Raw genomic sequence first — 26302 nt, 5'->3', positions numbered from 1 at the left:
CTGAATTTCACATATTTATCCACTATCTTAAGACCTGTTTATCTTACTAACAAGTTATAAGATATTCTTGTGTGCATTCCTGGTGATGATTTCAGCAAAGTAGACCTCTGTGACCACTTTGCCATAAACCTGTTCCTTTTCTTTGCTATATTACTGACCAGTAGTATTATGTTAAAAATAAAAATGGACTTCCTTGGATTCCAAATCAGACCAGCTTTGAAAATTAATAAACTCTCATCTCTAATGAACAAAAACTTACAAACAAACAAAGGACAATGCAATTATTACTGGATAACTACATGGATATACTTATATATTCATTGCTCTTTACTTTGAGAATAAAAACAATGGATTTTAAATCCTTATCATTCTTGTCCATATCATCTGTGAAAGGATTAGCTGCCTTCCAAGATATAGCATCTCTTCTTTGCCATTAATAGATGGTTGATTTCTGTTTAACAAGAAAATGTGTCTACTTAAAAATATTTCTCTTTGGGTGGGGCCTGCACCTCACATGGGCAGCACAGTAGAGCTGTCCCTGGTGGAGGGAGTGCAGGTGAGCCAGGTGAGGCTGAGAGCACAGGAGAGCTAAATACCTAACCCACCCTCTTCACTGGGTGTAGCACCTGGGAGAGCTGACCCTGCACCTACCCTGGTCAACACAGCTGGCCTTCATAGTGAAGGCAAGTGTGTGAGAGCAGAGTAAACAGCAGAGCTGCTCCTGTCCCTTATAGGCTGTAGCACTTGAGGAGGAGGACCCTGTGCCTTGAATGGGCAGTACAGTAGAGCTGGCTCTGAAGGCATGATGGGTGTGTCAATGTGCGTGAGCTCACCCCAAGGGCATGAGGGCAGGAAAGCTGACCCTGCCTCCTGTCAATGAGGCATTGTGATTCCTAGCCAGAGCAGTGCTACAGAGCTATGCCTGGTGTTATGTTTAAGGGAGAGCTGGTCTGCTAACAGGCACAGTTACCATTTAAGTCTAGGTCCACAGCTCTAATTTGGCCCACCCCCAAATCTCTCTCATCTGAGAAAGGTTGAGATGAGTGAAAGGGCCAGTCCTGCTGATCCAAAGCTGCAGGATCTCAATGACACAAGGCAACAACAGGGAGGAGTCCCGGTGAGGATCCTATATCAAAGATGCCACAGAAGCCAGAGACCTCAAACCAGATCAATGACTCACTGCAATGATCATTTGCAAATGAAGGTGTGTGGACAGAGGGATAGACTGTGGGACACACTGAGACATACAGCTTCCACAATGAGATGTTCTTATATGCTGTGTGTGTGTGTGTGTGTGTGTGTGTGTGTGTATTTGTGGAAGATTTGCAAGAGTGAATAACAGATATGAGGGTACAGGCAGATAAGCAGGACTGGGCTGCATGATGTGAATGAAACTCACAAAGAATCAATAAAAAAATACACTCCTCCCTCTACATGCCCTCTGGTAATGGTCACTCCTCCCTCTACATGCCCTCTGGTAAAGGTCACTCCTCTCTCTACATGCCCTCTGGCAGTGGTCACTCCTCCCCCTACATGCCCTCTGGTAACGGCAGCCCCTGGAGCCCTTTACCCTTAGAGCCTGCAGAATTTGATCAAGTAAGACATTTTCAGGAGCTGCTGCTTTCCTAACTCCGAGCTGGCAGTCTTAGCAGATCTGAGCTTTTGCATCTCATCCTGTCACTCTTGCTCAGTACATGGCTGGACATAAAGACATTCATTGCACTTCACAGGAAATGGATAATATCAAAAGCCAACAATGTGGAAGCTAGAGTAGATATTCTTTCACTCACTCCATAAGTAACTAGATAGAATCATTTCCCATGCCTGAATTCTTTGTTACATTATAAAAATTAAAATTCTTGGTTAACTGACTTATTATTACGGGAAGACAAAATGCAAGCCTAAGAGTGATGCATTGGTTCTTTAGCCAGATAACTTCTGTATTTATATAGACTAGATAGGCAAATGTAAATAGATGATAGACAAATGGTATAGATGGATAGATAATAGATGATTGATACATAAACATATACATACATCATAGACTCATAGATACATAGACAGGATAAATAGGAGATAGGTACATATAACAACATACGGGCAGTTGATAGGCAGATAGATAGATAATAGATAGGTGGCATATCCATGGATATATAGATAGATGATGATGATGATGATAATAGAGAGATATAGGTAGATAGGAAGGTAGGAATGTAGTTAGGTAAGTAGATAGATAGATAGATAGATAGATAGATAGATAGATAGAGATAAAATATAAAGATAAATAATTTCAGGTTTCTAAAAGTACTTTGATCTCACATAATAAAGAGCCCATTTTATGCCTTCATGAAGAAATACTTTGCAACTTTACCAAAAGAAGATGAGTTTAGAATTCACTATATGGCACAATTAAAGGTAAGTAAGACCTATCTATTTCATTAGGTTAGGGTAAACTTTAAAGTGTACTACTGGATTACTTTCTTTGTAACACACATATACTCCTTTCCTCTGCACACTCATGCTGTACTCATTTAGAAACTGGTAACTCTTGAACGTAGGTGGATTCCAATAAGGTACATTGTTTCTAGTTTTCATATTACTCTATATTCATTATATAACAATGATATGCTCTGAAATACATATTTATACACTACTCAGTAAACATCTCCACAGATGCATACACATTTTTCCTTGAGTGTATTCTGCCGCCTTTCCATGATCAGCTAGTTATAAAGAACACTGTCTGTGGCAGCACTGTCCACTCATGGGCAGAGCTCAGGCCACTGCTTGACATATCTAATTCCACTCGATCCACACTGTCTGGGCTGCTCTCATTCCACTTGATTCACACTGTCTGGGTTGCCTTCTTCTGCGTCTGGAGCTCAGGGCTTGCTCCAGGTGTGCTGTCATCAGGTCAAAATCTCTTTGAGCACTTTTGTCGCTTCTACTGTGTTTTTTTTTTTCCTTTGATGATCCCAGGAAATCTGATTATTATACCTCCATCTTCCCTTCCCTTCCCATTAGGTCCCTCCTCCCAGTAAGACCCACACTACTCACAACTTTGTGTTCTCTTGCTTTACTTTGCATCCCACTGGTTCCAACAGAGTCATCTGTGTGACGATGAAGTTAAGATTTTCCCACAGAGCCTGTGGTGTGTTAGTGAACCCAAGAACTCTCCATCTCTATTGACTGCAATAGTAGCCAATAGTTCAATAGGGAGGGGAGACCCTGTTAACCTTACCCTGATACATTATTGACTGCAAAATGCTTTTTTTCAACTATTGCCATTATTTCTTAAATTTTAATCTTCTCTGTTCAGTCAAAGCATTTCCCTCCATGCATCCTGTTTAATACAATTGAGGCTTGACCTTTTGTCTGTGTAGATTTCAGGGGAAGCATTCTATAATGGCAATCACACCACCTGAAAAAAAAACTCTTCACACTCATCTGCTTTGCAACACAATCTCAGCACTCATTTTTCTATCCTATGGAAATGTTTTAAATGTTATTTTAAAAATTAATTTTCCCTAAGGAAAGTGGTAGTAAGTGCTGTGTGTCTGTTTTCTTCTCACCTTCCAAGATCAATTCTTTCTACCCTCACTAGTTCCAGTGCAGTCTACATACAAAATGAGAATATGCTTCAAGGGCCTCCTGTTACCTCAGGCTTTATTGATCTCCCTGTTGTTCTCAGAGTGTTTAGCTTCAACTATGACTTCTAAGCAAATGGCCCAGAATACTCTCTCCAAATTTCAGCTCTTCATTTCCAAGCATATATGATCTCTCCCAATCAAAATACAAAGCAAAAACAAAATGAATCAGGGTCAAATTTGTATTTCCAATGAAGGATTACATATAGCCATTTTATTTTATGCCAGTCACTCAACTTCAACATATTAGAAATCTGTTTCCTTAATTCTCTTCCTACATTCTAGTATTAAAAGACCATTAAATCACTACACTATTGTGTGTGATATGTTGGCTGAAGAACCCTGAAAAATGAAACAGACTTGTATACACAGATCTTAATCCTCACAGTGCTCTTTTCTTCTCTAAAGGCAAAGCCTTTCCATGAGAAGGAGATGCTGAGAATTGAATACATCTTTTCAGAAAATTCTTCCTATCTATTAGAGTTGAGAAGTCTAACTTTCCAAGCTGTTCATCTTCTTAGTTCCTTCCTTTTACCTTCCTTCCCCTTCCCCATCCTTTTCCCCTCTCCAGAAAATAGTGGCTTTTCTTTAACGAACTTTGGTAATGGCATTGAGGTACAGAACACACAGTCCGAGGGTTGGTTATATTTGCAGCAGTACACGTGTGGTGGTTCATTCTATAAGAAGCTTAAGCTCCTCATCTCTGATGTCCTCTTCTGACTTCATTACCTTCTGGAAGTAACCTCAGCCACTCTGGCCATCCTCAAAGACATCACATACACTGCCACCACAGGGCAGAACCTAAGTGATTTTTTACGTTAAGGATGCAGGTAAAGACACTAGGCTTAAATGCTACCTCACTAATTTTTTTTAACAATTATTACAAAACAATTCCCAAATCCCAAAACTTATTCAACTAACATTGCAAAAACATGTTCATATAATATTTAAGGACTATAGGCAGCTACAACACAACCTTGCAGCTTGGCATTCAGCCTTCTCAGTAATGGTGGCCATATGCTCTGACAGCTTGGTCACTGTCCACATTAATTCCTTATTTTCCTCAGATTCCCTCTATAAAAGTAGCCATGTAACACATAATTACTCTTGGTCAATGACAGTTTGTTATGAAGGTCTCACTAAGTCATCAGCTCACTGTGTCCGACTGACAATCTGTTTAAGAGAGTTTGGTGGTATTTTGACAGTGATGGAGTCATTAGCCATCCAACAAAATACACTTCACTGCTGCTGATATGGGCTCACACTCATGCATACCACATGCAGTGTATAGTTGTGTGGACTCACACTTATGTATAGCACATGCACCACTGTAGAGTTGATGTGCATCACACTCATGAATTCCACATTTGAAAACAGTTCTCTGCAAAACCATGCTCAGCCTCGATCCTGGGATTAATTAATTATATTTTCTAACAGCTGTAGTGTTCAGCCTTCCTTTCTACTCTTATCAGCTATAAACTCAAGTGCTATGATGGATCCTTATCTTATAAATCTCTCCAATAATGTGTAACCTCAGGTTACAAGTTTTCCTAAGAACTTTCGATATTTCATGTCAAAAATGCTTGGTTATGCCAATATCACTAAATCAATTCAATTTCAAGTAATTATTTAGCATCCTACCAATAATAATATAAATTATATCTTATGCCATTTCAAAAATAATATTTCCCATAAGAATCAACATATATCAAAATAAATATCTTTCAGCTAAAAATGTATTTAAACACTACTTGATCTTAAGATTGACCTGTTTGTGTAAGAGGTATACAAGCTTTTATAAATTATCAGCTATAAAGTCATTGCTAATGTTTTCACCAATGAATATTTTATAAAAGATACAGAGCAAAATTATTAAACAGATCATATATTTAAATATAGAATTGTGAGCCAAACTTTTATGTCTCTGAACTGATTTTGAAGGAAGCACCGTTGAGTGGGTTACCTTTATCAATGCTGGGTAAAGGTTAAAGAATAGACTGGGGCTGAACGTCTTAAACCTCTCTGGAAGACGCCAGTTCTGAATGATTTCTTCATCGGATATCACGTGATGGTCCAGAGCTTTTAGAGGCCAGATACTGTTGACAAGAACATGTCTGTAGCCTTTCTTCAGGCTCACTGGGCAGTCAAACATGGTCAGCCCTATGAGGCTTACACAACCAGACAATACACAGATGTTCTTCAGTTTGGAAAATCCATTGTCATGAAGATAGAGGAGTTTTAGGTTCTTGAGTCCACTCCAAAAATTTTTATCTGGAAGAGTCTTTATCTGAAACAATATTTAAAATATGCATCGTTCATTAAAACTCCATAGAAAAAAGTGGTAAAACATTTAATATAATCTAAAATCCAGTGTTTTGTAAATTATGTGTGCCTAGTAAGTAACCAAAACCAGAATTTCCAAACCTCCAAAAGATGACTGCAAACACATGATGGAATAGGAACAAACTACAACTAGTAGTGTAATAGATGTACAGATGCACTCACGAGTGTGTGTAGATAGAGATCTTTCAGTGTACAATTAGGACAATTCCAAATGAGGCGCCTCACATAAAGTTTAAGAACTCTGACTTATTATTCATGTAGACTGTACACTTAAGATGTAAAATATGGGACTGGAAACATGGCTCTGTGATTGGGAGTTCCTGCTGCTCTTCCAGAGGACCCAGAACACACACTGGCCAATGTACAACTCGCAGTGACTACAGGGAATCCACCACACCTTCTGGCCCCCATGAACACCTGCACTCACATACACAGGCATAGACACACAAACACAAACATACAGGTAAATAGAAACAAAATAAATCTGTAAAATAACTTTAAAAGAAGTGAAGCACAGTCTAGGAGAAGGCTCTGTGTCAGGAGTGCTCACTGCTGCTACAATACTTGGGCTCAGTTCCCAGAACCCATGTGTGTGTGGGGGGGGGGGGGGCGCACAACCATATAACCTCAGCTACAGAGAATCCACTGTGGATAACTACACATGTGGCGTGGATACCGAGAGACTCTCTACATCCATAATTTAAGATGAATCAAATCTCAATATATGCACAAGTGCTTTTACATAATTTCATTTAAAACTTTTGGATTACATGTTATGTTTTTCTTCTATATACCTTATTTTGTATGAACTTTTAAACGTTTCTTTATATTTTCAGTAGACAGAAAGTGTTGTGGTTTGTAAGAGAGGCTTTTTGTTTTGTTGTGTTTTGTTGCTTTGATCCAGTGTTTCTTCACTGTGATGGTTTATATATGCTCAACCCAGGGAGTGTCACTATTAGAAGGTATGGCCCTGTTGGAGTAGGTGTGGCCTTGTTGGAGTAGATGTGTTACTGTGGATGTGGGCTTTAAGACCCTCCTCCTAGGTGCCTGGAAGCCAGTATTCTGCTAGCAGACTTCAGATGAAAATATAGAACTGTCATCTCCTCCTGTACCATGCCTGGCCAGATCCTTCCATGCTCATTCCTTCATAATAATGGACCAAACCTTGGAACCTGTAAGCCAGCCCCAATTAAATGTTGTCCTTTTAAGAGTTGCCTTGGTCATGATGTCTGTTCAGAGCAGTAAAATCCTAAGACACTCACTATACTCCCTCTCCTTCCTTTCCTCTCTCTCCTCCATTTTGAAATGCTAATAATGTATATCCTGTGCCATTATGTGTTGTGATTTTTTTTTTTGATTTTACAGAAGGATTACAGTTGAGAAACTGCATGAGTCTCAGAAGAGACTTTCAACTTTGGACTGTTCAGCAGGATTGAGACTGTGAATGACTGTGGGACTTTTATAGTTGGGTTAATGATACAGTTACAAGCCAGTGGGGGACAGGGAGTTGAATGTGATGGGTTAAGGGCAAATGCCCCTTATAGGCCCATAGGGAGTGGCACTATTAGGAATTGTGGCCTTGTTGGAGTAGATTTGGCTTTGTTGAAGTAGGTATGTCACTAAGAAATGGGCGTTAAGGTTTCAGACGCTCAAGTCGTGCCTGGTGCGGCTCACATCACTGCCTGTTGCCTGATGATCTGAATGCAGAATGCTCAGCTCCCTTTCCAGCACCATGCCTACCCTGCTTCCCGATATGATGATAACTGATTCAACCTCTGAACTGTAAGCCAGCTCCAATTAAAAGTTTTCCTTTATAAAACATGTTCATGGTCATAGTGTCTCTTCACAGCAAAAGAAATCCTCTTATACCTAGAAATAGAAAACTAATAAGGTAGAAAGAGAGTTTAGATTTACAGTGTAAGTTCACTGGCATACAGGCAGTAGTTAATGCTTACCTGGTTTCCATGGAGATCAAGTTTGATGAGCTTTTTGCAGCTCTGCAGTGGCTGAATGTCAGTAAGGAAGTTGTTAGAGAAGATGCACACTCTCAGAGAGATGCAGGTCTGCAGGTTCTCCATGGACTTCAGATGAAGGCCACTATACTTCACAAATACAAAATCTTTCTGATCTTCTATTATATTTTCATTATAGTGACTCCATTCCTCATGGCTGGTAAGCTCTTTTGTGATTGTTCCATGAAACATCTAGAAAAGATGGAGATTTATATTTAAGGAGGTAGGGGAAACAGGACTGAAGCCCTGAGGGCCAACAGAAAGAATGGGAACAAGAAACCTCAGGAGGTAGGAGGTGGGGGGACCCTCTAAAACATTACCAGAGAGCAGGGGGGTAAAAGACTCTCAGGACTTAAAGTGAGGAAACTTAGATGAAATGCCCTACAGTGGGGAGAGGGAACTTCTAAAGCCCAACTCCAGTAGAAAGAAAGTACATCAAGTAGAGAGATGGGATTGCCATCCCACAGTCAAAAATTCTGACGTAGAATCGTTCCTGTCTGAAAGAACTGCAGGGACAAAAATAGAGAAGAGCCTGAGGAAAAACGAGGTCTAGTGACAGGCCCAAATTGGGATCCAGCTCCAGGCCTGAAGGCCTGACACTATTACTGATGCTGTGGTGTGCTCACAAAAAGGGGCCTACCATGACTGCCCTCTGAAAGACTCAACAAGCAGCTGAAAGAGTCGCATGCAGATATTTGCACCCAATCAATGAATGGAAGCTGGTGAACCCTGTGGTTGAATTATGGAAAAGCTGGAAAAAGTTGAGGAGGAGGGCAACCCTGTAGGAAGACGAGCAGTCTCAACTAACCTGGATCCTCAAGATCTCTCAGACACTGGACCACCAACCAGACAGCATACACCAGCTGACCTGAGGCCCCCAACACACATACAGCAGAGGACTGCTGAGTCTGGACTCAGTTCAGAGAAGATGCACCTAACTCTGGAGAGATTTGAGGCCACAGGGATATTGTAGCAGGGTCACACAGGAAAAGGGACAGCACGGTCTTTTAATCAGGAAATGTATGGCTATTCTGAGAGAGAGTAGCCCAAATTACAAATAAGTTACCCTTCCAACTTTAAAGCCACATTCCATTCAGTAGACCCAGAAATGCAGGCTGCACCCACACTGTATCTCATTTCCTTTAAGCACATGGCTATGGAATCCTCTCCTTGAGTTTTCCTACCAATGACTTCGGGTTTTTTTTGTTGTTGTTGTTTTTTTGTTTTTTTTTTTCCATTTTAGGGTAAAGTTTTGTTTACTTTCAATGATAAGGACTTACAAGCAGGCAAGTATGGCATGTTTCAGAATAGAAAATATGGCTCATTTGGAGCCAGTAGCTGTTCCACAAGGAATGTCAGAGTACGACTCATACAATAAATGTGTCATTTTACTATGATTGTTTGCTTTATTTTTAAATATTTTCATACAATATAATTTGATCATTTCTTCCCTCTGCCAACACACTTCCCATACTCCACCAACTTTATCTTCCCTCAAAACAAACAAACAAAAAAAAAAACAAAACAACAACAATCACCCAAACAAAGATACTGGTGTACGAAAACCTGTCCCAGGTGATATTCATTCTCTAGGACACATCTCCTAATCTTCCTAAAAAGTTTCTCAGTCCCTCTATCTTGAGACCAAGCATTCAAATATATGCACCTATGGGAGACATTATCATTCAAGCTATCACACTGCTGGAAGGCACTATGCTTGCTTCCAAAGGAGAAACATTATCAAAATCACATATAGGTATAAACCCTGTGAGCTACAATAGTGGCCTTCCTGCAAGGAGTGAACAAGTGTGATAATGGCCCAAATGTTACAGTAGTAACCAATTACTGTAAATCGGATTTAAGGTCCTCTCCACAACTTGAAACTCATACCTGACCCTGTTAAGAAAGCCAAGAACCTCAGACTATATAGGTCATGGGTACTAGAGTAAAACCTAATATTACTAGTCTGCTAAATAAATATAGCAATAAAATGACTCAGAATGATGTATTACTATACCCATAGAAGAGTGCTTCATTCAACCCTCATTAGACAAGCTTCCTCTTGCATTAGATGATAACTAATACAGAGACCTAAAGGTAGACATGTAGCATGTGAGACACTTTGGAACACTCAGCCATAACTAGCATATCTTTATCACATCTCTCCTGCAAAGGGTGTTTTCTGTTGTTTTAGGTCAACAGAAGAATTTAGAGGTATAGTCTTCTTATAATGATTCAATTTCAAAGTTCTCCATTATTAAATTAGTATTATGAAGTAATATGTATTTGTTATAGTGAAGAGCCCAGCAGAGATCTACAGGTTACTACCAAAGTGAATATCTCACAACAAAGCCCACACTTGTCATTGCATATTATGTGGTCTTCACTCACTATGGATAAACATCAAGGACCCTACTTTTGGATCATATATATGCTTTATCTTGTCATGGACTGCTTGTCTTTAAAAACACTATTTTGTGTTTCCATCAGCAACAAGCTGAAAAATTATTCCTTTACATTCTTACTAGTATTTGGTGTATTGGTATTTTAAATCATGGCCAGTCTGGTAGCTATATAGGGGTACCTGAATTTTTGAATTTGAAATTCCTACATATATCTGATGCTGTGTTTTGGTTTGCCATCTGAGTATGTCCTCCAATGAGGTACTTCCTTTTTTAGCTTTTTTGATCATTTTTTGGTTGGCTGTTTGCTTACTGTTGAGTTTGAGTGCCTTGTATTATTTTGGATACCAGTGTTTCACCAACTATGTTTTGCAATGCTTTCTCCAAGGCAGCCACATTACTGGTTATTTTCTTAATTCCCCTTTTTAATCCAATACACAAAATCATATTTTTACAAACATGGTTCATACAATCAACATCCATCCTTATTAACAGCATCAAGATTCCATCCCTCTAATTAAAAGTGACATGCTTCACTGCATCGTGTATAAATAATATATATAGAGAGATGTGTAGTTTTATACAGCCACATCACTGTACATGAAGCTCTTATCTGAAATTATTCATCATTCTGATTATTCCATCTCATTTACTTTAACTTTTAGACAATATACATATTCAAAGAGTTTTATCTCTCTTCTTTTGTTAAAGTTCATTGGGTCTATTGTATGCTGCCAATATCCTCATGAGTGGGGCCATCTACTAAAGCATGGTTGACCTACCAGAGAGGCCACAGCCTTAAAGAAAATTGATTCAGCCTTTCCAAGCAGCTATGAATGGTCCATAGCCCCTCAGGTAGAAACAGGACTTATATAAGCTTTAACGACTGACCTGGTAAAATGCACTTACTGGTATACTAGTGAGAAGAATTTCATGAGGGGTAACCAACAACTTTCTGATTTAAGAATTTAAGTCACCCTCCATAAATAGAGCCCATATCTAACACCGCTATTAGAATCACAAATGTGTGGCCAGACAGGTAGGTCATGAAGTTCTACTGGAGAACCTACTACTACTATTAATCTACCGAACAGACATAGCATATTAAACTAACTCCCAATTATCTATAGCTACACCCATAGTTTAGTGCATCTCTCAACCCTCATCAGAAAGGTTTCTTTCTTTCTTTCTTTCTTTCTTTCTTCTTTTTGCAATATATGGCAACTAACACAGAGACTAATAACTGGTCAATGTGTAGAGAGTACAACTAAGCAGTGCTCAATTTCTGAAAGGTACACACACACACACACACACACACACACACACACACACACACAGTGTAGGGATCACTGTCAAAGGGAGGGAGAAAGAGGGTAAGTGCCGGAGGAGGTGGACACTGTTTTCTGGACATAGCAGGCAGCTGCACTCATGAACTCACAGCAGCTGTAACAGCACCCAAGGCCTGCACTAGCTCAAGACAGCACATTTCAGCATGGAATGGAAAGGTGGGTGTGAAGTACTATATGAGAAATTTAAATTTGGTTAATTTGTTTTCCACTTATAAGAATGTTTGGTAGGTACTCAAATATGTAGGCCTTTTTGACCTGTATTATTCCCTTTGGACCTCAACCTCCTCCTGTAGTTGAAAATAAATTCCCTCTCCATTCTGACAACTCACAAAATTGTCTAGCCAGCCCTGTCTTGATCTCCAGAACCACATACATGATGCACAGACACACAACAATTTCTACTATATTTGCACTAGTTTATTCTACATATCCAATATTATTACAGGTCTTCTCTTATGACTTCACTATGCTTCCCCATACATACCTTTCCTCAGCTCATTTAAATGTCATGTCATCCACTTTCAGCATCTTTTAGTAATTTCTCTCACAATCCACACTTATTTATTGGACAGGTGTTGTTGGTTAAGTGTTTCTATAATCTAAGCAATTTCTCTCCATCTCCCATTATTATCTTTTAAATTTCCACCAAATCTTTCCTGTTTGTGTTACTTTAGTAGACTCCAAATAAAGCTCTGCTTATATTCTTGCCATACCCACCAACATACTTCAGTGTGTCTGTGCCCTTTAAACATAAGGCAGGTCACCAAAAACCTGGGATGACTCCAGTTCACTCAAGACTATAAATTACAAGCTCTGACTGCTATTGCTGTTATTATCTATCGGGCCTTTCTGTATTTTCTTAATTTCCTTCAGCCGGAGTGTATTGTGAAACAGTTATCTCCTCCCCACAAATGTGTCCACTTTAAATACAGAATTAAATGCTGAGGTCAAGGCTTTAAGTGAAAAACTAAGCTTACTCAGAAACTTAAAAGTTCATAGGGAGCTGCTATGCAGAATTCTGAGTTAGATTTTAAAGAAGAGAAGCTTCTCAAGTCAAATTGTAGTGGTAAGATTTCTGGGTTTCAGACTGAAATGGCTTCCTCAAATAGCGTTCCTCTCTATGTACTATGTGAAAGATTAAAGAGATCAACCTGTAGTACTCGATATAAACTTATGCACTCTACAAGAGAAACACATATAACCACTCTATGAAAGTGTATTAAGTAAGACTGGTTCTTTCCAATATCTGGCACCTTTGGTTGAATCTCCTTGAAGCAAGTGAACACAACAGAGTGTGCAGTGCTGGCTAAAGGCGCTAGTTCAGTACTGGGCCTGGGAAGTTGGACAACTGAAGGGTGCAGAGTAGTCTGGCCCACCAGAAAGCATCCCACAGAGCCGAGCCTCTCTCTGGTTCAGGGGCCTGGCCTCCCTGGGAGGCTTCTGACAGGAATAGGAGCTCCGTGCGGGCAGGTCACCTCAGCATCTGGGTGGTGGATCCACTAATGGTGGGTGGGTTGGTCTTCTCGGTCGCACCGCGGGTTGTCAGACACGGTAAGGCAGGAACCCAGAGCTCCGCACAACCCGACCCCGCTAGGTGCCCGCCCATCTGCCCCACAGATCGTTGCCCAGGAAACGCCGCTTGCGCACGCTCACGCCATCCTAGCTTTTCAAGTCTCAGGGCGCTTCCAGGGCCGCGGTGACGTGGAGAGCATGGAGGAGGCGGGGCGGGGCGGGGCGGGGCGGGGTTTGGAGTGCGCGTGCGTGCTAAGTGTGCTCCCGGAAGTCGGCCATGGCGTCTCTCCGCGAAGCCACCCTGCGGAAACTGCGCAGATTTTCTGAGCTGAGAGGTACCAAGGCGGAACTGAGTTCTCTGCCCCCCTGCACGGAGAGCGCCTTCCCAAGGACCCCGCGCAGCTTCCTGTCCGATACCCCTTCCTGTCCGCTCCGTCCTGGCCAGGCCAGCCAGACTTTTCCCTTTTTCCCTTTTCCTCCTCTCTGTGCGAGCCTAAACTTAGATGTCAGGAAGGAGCAGTAAGAGAATTACCAACGGGAAGTAACACTGGCTTAACTCAGTGGTAGAAGACCTTTTGCTTAGAGTCTGCAGTAGTCGTTACCTTGTTTCTTTTCTTTTCCCAAGCCCCGCTGCTTAACTCCACTTTATTCCAATGTAAACCCCAATACGGAGGCAATCATGGCTTTAAATTTGATAATGTAAGTTTGGGGTACAGCTGTCTGGTAAAATTGATATTTATGAGTGCCTAAAATGTACGGTCTTATATTTGGATACCAGAATGATTGGAACTATTAAATCCAAGCTAACATGTCTGTCTCTCTCCTCTCCTTCTCCCTCCCCTTCCCCCTCCTTTCCTACCTATTCCTCCTTCTTATCTCAGTCCCTCCCTCCCTCTTTATCTTTCCCCTCCCTCTCATTCTCTCTCAACTTGTTAAAAACCTTATTAATATTTTTGCTGATTAGAGGGTTCCACTGATTCTTGAAAGTGCAATTTGTCATTTAATGAGTTCATTGAGAAGTTTAGTCCTGGGGTTTGTGTTGTATTCTGATTGCTTATATAAAGTGTAGTTTGATCATCGTTAATAAAAATATTAGAAGCTAGGACTGGTGTCGCAAGTCTGTACTGTCATCTACTTGAGACGCTAAGGCAGTAGGAACGAGGTTCAAGACCTACCTGGATTGCACAGACAAATAGACGATGATAATTGATAGACAGATAGATAATAGGTAGATCGATCGGTCGTGTGGTAGATAGATAGAAAATAAATATGAGTTCAGAGCCAATCTGTCAAGTAGTGGAAGAGTCCATGATTCACTGAAGAATGAGTCACCAAAGAATGATGCCCCAGATTCCAACAGTATGTAAACACAAAGAGTATTTATTCTGCAGAAGTCCAGCCTTCTGGGTCTCCCATTGCCAAGATAGAGAGACCCTGAAGTGAACTCGCAGGACCAATTTCAAGCACATTAGAGGAGTTCTGGGTTAGGTAGGCTTTGCCTTCCTCTATCTCTAGTCAAGTGCATTAGTGAGAAGGGGGGAAGTATAGAATAGAACTTCAATCTGTAACTGAATGTGAACAATCACTTGCAATAGCTTACTACCTTTGAACTAGCCTGTCTCAACCCTGTCAAACGTAAGATACTAAATTAATTAAATAGATAAATGAAGGATTATGAACATAGCTCAGTGATAGAGCTGGCAAGCATAGGACTCTGTGGTTATTTCCCAGTACCACAAAAGAAAAGGAAAGAAAAAAATGATAAGCAACAATAACAAAAGACCACATTCCTAAACAAAAACCTGGAAGGAGTGGATCCTTGAGTTGAAATTTCTCAGCCAGCAACATTAAGGGCCCTGGTTCGCAAAACTTGCTTTTAGAGGGTAATGTTTGCTTGTTTGTTTTGTTGATTGGTTTGTTGGTTGGTTGGTTGGTTGATTGGCTGGTTGTATCCCCTTCTTAGTATGGAAGATGGTAATGATTATCCTTTGTTAGCCCCTGTTTTGAAATAGGCAAACTTGTAAGTGAGATGACTGATAGCATTAAAAGAAGGTTCCTTGCTATTTTTCCAATAGGCAAACCCGTGGCAGCTGGAGAATTCTGGGATGTGGTTGCAATAACAGCAGCTGATGAAAAGCAGGAGCTCGCTTACAAGCAACAGTTGTCCGAGAAGCTGAAGAAAAGGGAATTGCCTCTTGGAGTTCAATACCATGTTTTTCCAGATCCTGCTGGGACCAAAATTGGTACACATTTCATGGGGGTGCTTATAAAGGACTCTGGACAAAAATAATAATTGAAAAATAATTTTTCTTTGTTTATAGTTTATAAACTGTTTATCTGTACACATGGCCTTTAAAAACTTTAAGATCTGAAACTTAGCTTTTAAAATGATAAAAGTCCAAAAAGAGATTCTGAGCCCCTGTGACTTACAGAGAAACTAGTCCAGACCTTATTTTAAAGATTTTTTTTTTTTTTTTTTTTGCCTCAGTACAATTTACACTGGAATTTGCTGGAAGTTCTCTTAAGATCTTTTCCAACTGAGCAACTGAGTCATTTCATGAAGTAGTTTGGTGAAGAAAACAAATCAGGAAGCTGATGTATATATATACTTGGCCTCTTAGGACCAAGTTACGGGAAACAGACAAACAAGGACCAGTTACTTGAAGTATCGTAGAATATTTACTTAAACCCTGGAGAATTCAACTTTGTCATCATTGCAGATATATCAATTACGTGTCACCTTTGATTCCTTAAGGAGAGAAGTGCAAAGGATTTCTTCTACTTTTGTATTGTTATTCATTAAAAGAAGGCCAACATTCATCTCTCATTTACTTATTTACTTGCAGTGTTTAGACTGTAAATAGTATGATTTTATAAGAATGTATCACTAAGCTTGTGGCTCATGTGCTGAGTAAAGCTAAAGCCTCGTCGTGCGGAACAAGATGCACGTGCATGGCACTGGCGTTCCTCTCACTTCCCACTCCTGGTTTAGAAGGTTAGCACCTGTATGATGTCTCTTCTATAGAGGAGAATTAAGTATACAGGATGTAAGTGGTATTTAAAATATTTTATACAACCAGGTTCCTACATTAAGAAAAAAAACAAAAACCTCCAACTAGTGTGTTAGGTTGTGTCATGTGGAAGAAGCCATTGTATGTTGTATGTTGGCAAGTGTATATCAATTTACAGTCTCAGGTCCTGTACCTTATCACTTCTATCATGACACTGAGACATTGTGAGCTTTACTCTCTGTGTTCCCTGATTAGCTGTTTGTTTGCTTACTTACTGTACCTGATCACTTCTTCTGACAATAACATCAATCTGTCTGCCTCCTATTGACAAAATTCACGTCTTCAAAATTGTAACATTGCTTATATAAAAATATTCCTAGTTTTATCTGAAACAATATGCTTCTGAATTGTTTTTAAGGAAATGGAGGATCAACACTTTGTTCCCTTGAGTGTTTGGAAAGCCTCTGTGGAGACAAATGGAATTCTCTGAAGGTCCTGCTAATCCACTCTGGTAACTTATTGTTGACTTATTCACATTTGCCCTTGAGCTTTCTACCTTTGACACCGTAGAGACTTTGTCCCCCTTGCAAATGATCTCTCAAATTTTATTTTGCCTTAAAATTCATTGATGGTATTTTACTTGAGAAATAAATACTCATTTTTTTCTTTTGTTATGTGCAGTTTGTAAATGGTAGGATTTTCACAAAATTTATTTTTAACATAGATTATTACATCATCAACTTCTATGAATGTTTTATTTCACTTTTGTTTTGCAAATAGAAAATTATTTTTTATAAAACTCATGAAAATGTGACCATTTCTCAGGCACCTTGAGGGGACTTTTGTTGCCGAGGAAAATGGATGATGATGATAATGATGATGATAACCCTTTTGTCAAAACTTCTGCCTTGCATTTTTGTCTGATTTTTAAGAGCAAAAAAGCTACAATAATTAACAGTTTTAAAAACAAAAGAAAAGGTGACAAAATATGTAAAAGCAAATAGAACATTTCAAATGAGAAAAGTCAGAAAAACAGTGTTAGAAGTATAAATTAATACATGTAATTATATGAACATTTTGGTTTCATAGAAACTTCTGTTGTTTATATTCCAGTGAGCTAAAAGTTTTACCAAGGCTTAACATTAGCCTTGGGATATATAATTGAGAATGGTCATATTTGTAGCTTTAAAGATGCTTTGTAATTCTGAGTTGCATACACAGTAATATGACTTTCTATAGATGACATGAACAAAAACATCTAAGTCCTGCTTTCAAGAAAAATTAACAATATAGAACAATTCATTGTCTTGTAGAGTAAAAGTTTTTATTATGAGTTTAGTAAAACTAATTACACTTAGAAAATAACTAGCAATACATATAGTGAGCCCTCTGGATCCTGGCATTCCATCCACCTCTGCAGATTCAAGCAACCGTGGACAGAAAGTATTTGAAAGAAAATAAAAATGTCTCTATACTAAATATGTACCTTTTTAAAAAAATTCCTGGAATATCTCTACATAACTACTGTTTATATAAACATAATATTGTACTAGATGGCATAAATATATTTTCCAGTAAAGCATTGTGGGCTACATGCAAATACTGTGCCATTTCAGGGCAGGGAGATCAGTACCCTCAGATTTTGGTGTCTACCTGGGGTTGCGTCTCTATGGATGTGAAGAATAGCTGAAGATAGTTCTTTGAGTGAAAACTAATATTTTCTGCTCTCTAGAGAAAAGAAACAATGAAAATTATTTTCTCTCTCAGATCTTGAACAATATATTTTGTACAAAAGTAATTTAAATGTGTTACTGATTTCCTGATGCCCCAGAGGACTTTAGTAAATCCCCAGGTGCTCGCTGAAACCTGCCACTATCAGCATGAAGCATGCTACAGCAGACTTTATCCCAATACACAAGTCTGCACTGTACTATACACCTTTCTCTACACGAAAAGGATTTAAGACAGCTAATGTGTTTGAGAGAACATGTTTCAGGAATCAGGACATTATGGTGTTCATTTTGGAAGGGAAAAGCCAATTTAAATGAAAAAGTGGTATAATTTTAAAAAAATTTACTGAAGTAAATTTGCCTTTATTTTCTCTAAGTATATTTTGTAAGTTGAAGGCAATAACTCATGAAATGGATGTATAACAGAGAGGTACATTTTGAAACTGTTAAACTGTTCTAGTCTTTTACACTATTTTCTATGAAGTACATTTCTCATACATAACTTTAACCATGCTTGGAATGCCTTGTCAAAAATGTACATGAAAGATCAAGTTTTAATTTTTGTTAGTCATACAGTTGTTTCTGAACAGGCTCTGTGTGTCTTCAAATCATTTCCTGACCTAGAGACTTTAAAATTGCATTGCAACTTAAGATTGCTATAAGAGAAACACTTTTCGATTTTTTTTTGTCTAGATCTAATAATTCTACTCTGAATTTTGATTAAATACTTAGTATTAAATATCTTCAGATATTATACCTGGTGCTACCAGATTTTGAAAATCTCCTAAAGAACATATTGCTAAATACTTTGCAACTTTTACAGGTGGCTACAGCCAACGCCTTCCCAATGCGAGTGCTTTAGGAAAGATCTTCACAGCCTTACCACTTGGTGAACCCATTTATCAGATGTTGGAGTTAAAACTAGCCATGTACGTGGATTTCCCCTCAAACATGAGGCCTGGAGTCTTGGTCACCTGTGCAGATGATATCGAACTCTACAGTGTTGGGGACAGTGAGTACATTGCCTTTGACCAGCCTGGCTTTACTGCCTTAGCCCATCCGTCTAGTCTGGCTGTAGGCACTACTCATGGAGTATTTGTCTTGCACTCTGACAGTTCCTTACAACATGGTGACCTTGAGTACAGGCAATGCTACCAATTCCTCCACAAGCCCACCATTGAAAACATGCACCGCTTTAATGCTGTGCATAGACAACGAAGCTTTGGTCAACAGAACTTGTCTGGAGGTGACACTGACTGTCTTCCATTGCACACTGAGTATGTCTACACAGATAGCCTGTTTTACATGGATCACAAATCAGCCAAAAAGTTACTTGATTTCTATAAAAGTGAAGGCCCACTGAACTGTGAAATAGATGCCTATGGAGACTTTCTTCAGGCACTGGGGCCTGGAGCAACTGCAGAGTACACCAGGAACACATCTCATGTCACTAAAGAAGAGTCCCAGTTGTTGGACATGAGGCAGAAAATATTCCACCTCCTCAAGGGAACACCACTGAATGTTGTTGTTCTTAATAACTCCAGATTTTATCACATTGGAACACTGCAAGAGTATCTGCTTCATTTCACCTCTGATAGTGCATTAAAGACGGAGCTGGGCTTACAATCCATAGCTTTCAGTGTCTCTCCAAGTGTTCCTGAGCGCTCCAGTGGAACAGCCTGTGTCATTCACAGTATAGTGGATTCAGGATGCTGTGTGGCCCCTGGCTCAGTGGTAGAGTATTCTAGATTGGGGCCTGAGGTGTCCATCGGGGAAAACTGCATTATCAGCAGTTCTGTCATAGCAAAAACTGTTGTGCCAGCATATTCTTTTTTGTGTTCTTTAAGTGTGAAGATAAATGGACACTTAAAATATTCTACTATGGTGTTTGGCATGCAAGACAACTTGAAGAACAGTGTTAAAACACTGGAAGACATAAAGGCACTTCAGTTCTTTGGAGTCTGTTTTCTGTCTTGTTTAGACATTTGGAATCTTAAAGCTACAGAGAAACTATTCTCTGGAAATAAGATGAATCTGAGCCTGTGGACTGCATGCATTTTCCCTGTCTGTTCATCTCTGAGTGAGTCGGCTACAGCATCCCTTGGGATGTTAAGCGCTGTAAGGAACCATTCACCATTCAACCTAAGTGACTTTAACCTTTTGTCCATCCAGGAAATGCTTGTCTACAAAGATGTACAAGACATGCTAGCTTATAGGGAACACATTTTTCTAGAAATTAGTTCAAATAAAAATCAATCTGATTTAGAGAAATCTTGAATATATTTTGGCCATAAACAAAATTGCAAATACAGGCATTTTCTATAGACCTCTGACATTTTTGTTTGTTTTAATAAAGTAATATAATAAAAATTATGTTAATATAACTGTTGTAGCTTGGTAATGAGAATGGTACAACTGACCACTTCTGCTAGAAGTACGTTCCAGGACTAGAGTCAGGAAAGGTCGGCTGTTTTAGATGTTTACACCATCTTACAATTGTGCTCTTTGGTAAAGATCCATTTATGGGACACTGTTTCATTCACAAAATAAATATTTCTGTTTTATAGGATGATTTTCTAAACATAACATATCTTTAAAGCTTTTCTATCTTCTTTTGAAATTTGGACCAATAAAATTCTAGGTGATATGGAGGATTGTATTGCTCAACTTCTCATAGTGAGACAACACGTAACAAAACATTGTTATAAATTCTTAGAAGAAATGTCATTATTTGAGGTTTTCTTTGAGGACTTTGTTCTAGTTTTATTTTATGTGTATAAATGTGTTACCTGCATGTATGCATGTGCACCACTTGCCTGCGGCACCCATAGAGGCTAGAACAGCTGTTCTCAACATTTGGGTTGGGACCTTTTGTGGGCTCAAACAATCCTTTGAGGGGTAACCTAAGTCCATTGGAAAACAAAATATTTACATTATGATTCATAACAGTAGGGAAATTACAGTTAAGTAGCAACAAAAATAATTTTATATTTGGGGTCACTACAGCATGGGGACTGTATTGAAAGGATAGCAGCATCAGGAAGGTTAAAAACTGCCGGTCTAGAAGAAAGCATTGGGTCTCTTGGAACTAGAGTTATAGATGCTTAGAACCTCCGTGTTGCTTCTGTAAGTCAACCTCCTTAGTCCTATGAAAGTGCTATATAATGATGTTTGTGCCTCATTGGTCTTGCCAAAATGATATAAAAGTATGTATGGATGATTTTGTTCTTATACACTAGAACATGTGTTGCCATATCTTATAAACTATGTCTACTGATATATTACACTGGTAGCTATGTACACACAGAACTCAGTTGTCTGCTCAGGAGGTGGTAGGGATAGTTGAGAGCCAGTACTCACTCACTATGGACCTTACTTAATCCTCTCCTAGTTAATCCTTCTCCAAATCTCTTAACTTGACAGTGGACATTTGCCTTGCATCATTGGTGGTAGTGATGCTGTGAACAAACAATAGGCCCAAAGAGAGGAAATTCAAATAGGCAATCTGAAGAACTACTCAAATCATAAACAACTGCAGGGAAATGAAATGGGTGGAATTCCTGGTTATGCGTACCTATTATGAAATAAACACATTAGTGGAATGTCCTTAGGTTGAACTGTAATAGAGTTAAATTTTATCATACTTGTGTTTAAAATACCTTAAGTACATTGTAATATCTGCTGTGGCAACTTTAATTCTGTGTAAGTTTTCATAAAAATATATGATAAACAAGATATCTGTCAAAACTCCTTTATATTATTTATATAAGAATATTTGCCTTTTTGAGGTACTAGATAATAAAGCAAAGAATGTACGATACTATATGACAATTATTGGTAAAGTTACAGAGAATTCAATGGATGTTAAATGTTATTAAATACTCAAGACTAAAGTCCTATCAACGATGAGAATTATGATTTCATGTTCCAAGAAAAAAATATCATTAATAAAGAATACCATCACTTCCTTGTAAAGTAGAAATTTTTGTGTTTTTTATAGATCTCTTATAGTTGCATTTAGACAAAAAAATTTTTATTGCTCTGTGCATATATACCTAAAGGAACAAATAACATACAATGTAGAGATATAATCAAGACATTTCAACATTTTAGAGCAAACCTCTTACTTTCCTGAAATACTCAGAAATCAACTTATATTTATTGGTGACTTCACAAGTATTGACAAGGCTGCCCTGTACATTGTTTTTATTCTTGAGAATTCCATACATGTATACAATGAATATAATCCTACCTATCCTTCATCCCCCGACTTTCCCATATACCCTCAACGTGTGTTCCTCACAGTTTCATGTCTTTTTGTTTTAATAATTTACTAAGTCCAGTTACTGCTTATCCTGTATACATGGGTGTAGGGCCATTCACTGGAATACATCTGTCAGTAGTCATAGCCTCAAAAGAATAATTCTCCTTCCTCTAGAAGCTCTTAATTCCAGTTAACTCTCTGAAAAGAAATGGGTCCTAGATATTGTCTATGTTCTCTGAGAGATTTTGCTATCTTGATCTTGTGCAAGAAATCCCAAGTGGTCTGAGCTCATGACAGTGACAGCCATGTCATGATTAAAAGACCGAATTCCTCTCCCATCCTTATGCTCTTATATTTCCACAGCCTCTTCTTGGATGCTTCTCAGCCTTGGTGGGAAGGGGTTGATAGAAATGTCCAGTTTAGACATGAGTACTTGTCCTTTTGTTCTCAGCACCTTGAACAGGTACGCATCTCCTTCCTGCTTATCAGTATGACAACAAAACAATATTCATTCTGGTTTTCCTCCCAATGGTCTATATACATGAAAATTTCTGATTGCATTATTCTATGTAATAAAAAGGCAAGTTACAACAGTCTGATTGGAGAGCACCACTTCTGCTCCTGGAAAAGTTATCTTTTATCCTCATGTGCAAAAAAGAAATAACCAAAACTTAGTATGTGGTCAATTTGACAGTAGTTTGGCTGACCACCATTTTGAGCCACGGCAGAATTTAAGGAATGAAATAATAAAATCTGCAGATTCCACACTGCATTGATATTGCAAAATTATAGCTGTAGGAGGAGGATACTTGTGAAGAATAACTAGCTCTATCCATGTGTTGAGCCATGCTGACACCCATGCCTAAAGATGCCAGTCAAAAGGCACCATCATACATGTAGTAGCTAATTCTGTTTCCTTTAGGCTGTTTAAGTCGATGGTCTAGGGTTTGGAAGCCACCGTGTGCAATGATCTCTGAGTCATTCAACACGAATATTGCCATTCACAGCACCTTTCCAATTGCAGTAGCCTGCTGCAATTGCTCTTTTCATGTCGTTCTTGGCCATGTGTCCTGTGATTATTCTTCAACCGTGATTTGGTGCAGTTCTGAGGCAATCTAATGTCATGTCTTTAGGGGGCTTCTTGTTTTGTTTTGTTTTTGCTTTTGTTCTTGTTTTAAAATAAGCCATGAGTTCCAGTTTGTGCTGCTCCTGTGTATGTGGTGTTGGGTCATCCACTAGAACACACCCCAGGGCCTGTGCTCTTCTGTACTTTTAGAATCTGTGTTCCTAATCTGCCTTTTGAATCTCCAAACTTCTTCAAAGCTTTCAGAATCTTCACTGCAAGGAATATCTTGTGAATTAGTAGCATATGTACAGGAGAGAGAGAGAGAGAGAGAGAGAGAGAGAGAGAGAGAGAGAGAGAGAGAGAGAGATATTACTCAACAGCATCCACTTTAGAATGTCTGGGTGGTTCTGGTTAGTTTTAATTTATTCTCTTACCCAGGAAATAGTTAAAGATTTAAATCTTGAGGCATTGTTTTCAATCACAGCTATGTTGAATCAACTGCTCGTTTTATTTGCTGGTGGAGGAATGCGATGCAGCTCAGTGAAGCTTTACACGGCTGGTTTTCTTCCTATTGCTTGTAGCATTGGGTTTTGGAAAAGTAAATTATAGCCACAAACATCCTTAATCATCAGGGAAATGCAAATCAAAACAACACTGAGATTCCACTTCACTCCAGTCAGAATGGCTAAGATCAAAAACTCAGGTGACAGCAGATGTTGGCGAGGATGTGGAGAAAGGGGAACACTCCTCCATTGCTGGTGGGATTGCAAGCTTGTACAACCACTCTGGAAATCAGCCTGGCAGTTCCTCAGAAAATTGGACATAGTACTACCGGAGGATCCCGCAATACCTCTCCTGGGCATATATCCAGAAGATGTCCCAACCGGTAAGAAGAACACATGCTCCACTATGTTCATAGCAGCCTTATTTATAATAGCCAGAAGCTGGAAAGAACCCAGATGCCCCTCAACAGAGGAATGGATACAGAAAATGTGGTACATTTACACAATGGAGTACTACTCAGCTATTAAAAAAATGAATTTATGAAATTCCTAGGCAAATGGGTGGACCTGGAGGGTATCATCCTGAGTGAAGTAACCCAATCACAAAGGAACTTGCACAATATGTACTCACTGATAAGTGGATAATAGCCCAGAAACTTAGGATACCCAAGATATAAGATACAACTTTCCAAACGCATGAAATTCAAGAAGAACGAAGACCAAAGTGTGGACACTTTACCCTTTCTTAGAAATGGGAACAAAACACCCATAGAAGGAGTTACAGAGACAAAATATGGAGCTGTGACGAAAGGATGGACCATCTAGTGACTGCCATATGCAGGGATCCATCCCATAATCAGCTTCCAAATGCTGACACCATTGCATACACTAGCAAGATTTCGCTGAAAGGACCCAGTTATAGCTCTCTCTTGTGAGACTATGCTGGGGCCTAGCAAACACAGAAGTGGATGCTCACAGTCAGCTAATGGATGGATCACAGGGCTCCCAATGGAGGAGCTAGAGAAATTACCCAAGGAGCTATAGGGATCTGCAACCCTATAGGTGGAACAACAATATGAACTAACCAGTACCCGGGAGCTCTTGACTCTAGCTGCATATGTATCAAAAGATGGCCTAGTCGGCCATCACTGCAAAGAGAGGCCCATTGGACTTGCAAACTTTATATGCCCCAGTACAGGGGAATGCCAGGGCCAAAAAGGGGGAGTGGGTGGGTAGGGGATTGGGGGGGTGGGTATGGGGGACCTTTGGGATAGCATTGAAAATGTAAATGAGGAAAATACCTAAAAAAAAAAAAACAAAAACAAAGTAGTGGTAGTAAAAACTTGAAAGCTACAAAATATGATTATGTTCATTAGTAGCATGATTGCAACTTCCAGTGCACTGCCATACTGGTAAAGTCATAAATTACAAATTTTCTAACTGCACATATCTATAATAAACTTTATTATAGTTTGGGGAGAAATTATGATTGGTTAAAGTTGGTCAAACTTCTAATGAACTCAAATCTACTTCAATGAAGAACTTTTAGCAGAAGCTGCCCTTTGAATAAGGAGGAAGAAAAACAGCTTTAGTGATATTTTTTCTCCCTTTTAACATCTGATGCCCAACACACACACACACACACACACACACACACACACACACACACACAAAATGCCCTAAGTACAACAAAAGAAGTACCAACTTGTGAAGAGCTATGCAGGCTTCTTCCCCCTGTCTCTCGACTGCACTTGTGCTGTGACATGTGAAGAGCTATGCAGGCTTCTTCCCCCTATCTCTGGACTGTGACATGCTGTGCAAGCCTGAGGACTAGAGTTTGATCCTCTGAACCCATGGAGAAAAAAGAGAACTGACCCCCACAAGTTGTTCTCTGACCTCTACACATGATGTAACACCCACATAACTGCAGACACCACACACACACACACACACACACTCACACACACACACACACACACACACACACACACACCCTAATAAATGATCTGTAACAAAATCAGACATGCCATTTCCTCAGGATACATTAATTTGTATATTTTTCCACATTTTGAAGTTGTCTACTAGCTAACTAATATATCTAATATCAAATTTAAGATTTAGATAAACACTTGTCTGCACTTTCTCGCTGGAAAAAAATCAAATAGAAAAAAATTAAATATAAAGCTCTCTTTTGTGTAATACTAATTTCAACAAGCTTTTCAGTTTATATAAATGACCCAAACATCTATAGAATTGCTCAAGGCAAAAATCCCAGGATTCACCCATGACTTACATGCATTCTTTCAGCTATTTCATATAGTTTTTCAGGCAGTCTATGTTGAAATCACAACCAAACCCCAGCCTCTTTTCTCTATTACTGAGCTGTGATCATTACCAAATCTAATTATACATTGCTTTTTAGAAATGATATTATCCCTTCGACACAATAATAATAAACTTATG

The 26302-nt window shown here is 39.1% G+C and overlaps 2 protein-coding genes across 7 annotated transcripts in view; one reads left to right on the top strand and one right to left on the bottom strand.

The window, feature by feature from the left end:
* Positions 1–13504, bottom strand: part of Lrriq3 (leucine-rich repeats and IQ motif containing 3) — a 100884-nt gene extending 87380 nt beyond the window's left edge. For 2 of the 4 annotated variants that reach the window (XM_006502190.4, XM_017319774.2), the window contains exons 1-3: positions 13229–13503; positions 7946–8194; positions 5611–5934 (exon numbers count right to left, since the gene is read on the bottom strand). In XM_006502190.4, the coding sequence (XP_006502253.1) occupies positions 5611–5934; positions 7946–8194 (573 nt within the window). In that variant the 5' untranslated portion in view covers positions 13229–13503. Of the gene's footprint in view, positions 1–5610; positions 5935–7945; positions 8195–13006 lie in introns of all 4 variants that reach the window. The other 2 variants (XM_006502189.3, NM_028938.2) reach the window with 2 other exon arrangements.
* Positions 13505–13511: 7 nt separating this feature from the next.
* Positions 13512–21984, top strand: Fpgt (fucose-1-phosphate guanylyltransferase). Of its 3 annotated transcripts, XM_011240268.3 has the most exons (5): positions 13524–13600; positions 13891–13964; positions 15341–15508; positions 16695–16787; positions 18830–21984. In XM_011240268.3, exon 5 carries the CDS (start codon positions 18913–18915, stop codon positions 20281–20283), a length of 1371 nt encoding a protein of 456 aa, XP_011238570.1. In that variant the 5' UTR covers positions 13524–13600; positions 13891–13964; positions 15341–15508; positions 16695–16787; positions 18830–18912; the 3' UTR covers positions 20284–21984. The 3 variants fall into 3 exon arrangements, with proteins under 3 accessions (XP_006502296.1, NP_083606.2, XP_011238570.1); XM_006502233.3 differs by having other exon boundaries at positions 13512–13964; NM_029330.2 differs by lacking the exon at positions 13891–13964 and having other exon boundaries at positions 13521–13600; positions 18830–21981.
* Positions 21985–26302: the final 4318 nt, after the last annotated feature.

This window comes from Mus musculus, chromosome 3 (assembly GCF_000001635.26).
Source record: "Mus musculus strain C57BL/6J chromosome 3, GRCm38.p6 C57BL/6J".
NCBI lineage: Eukaryota > Metazoa > Chordata > Mammalia > Rodentia > Muridae > Mus > Mus musculus.
This window is presented reverse-complemented; position numbering and strand designations above follow the sequence as displayed.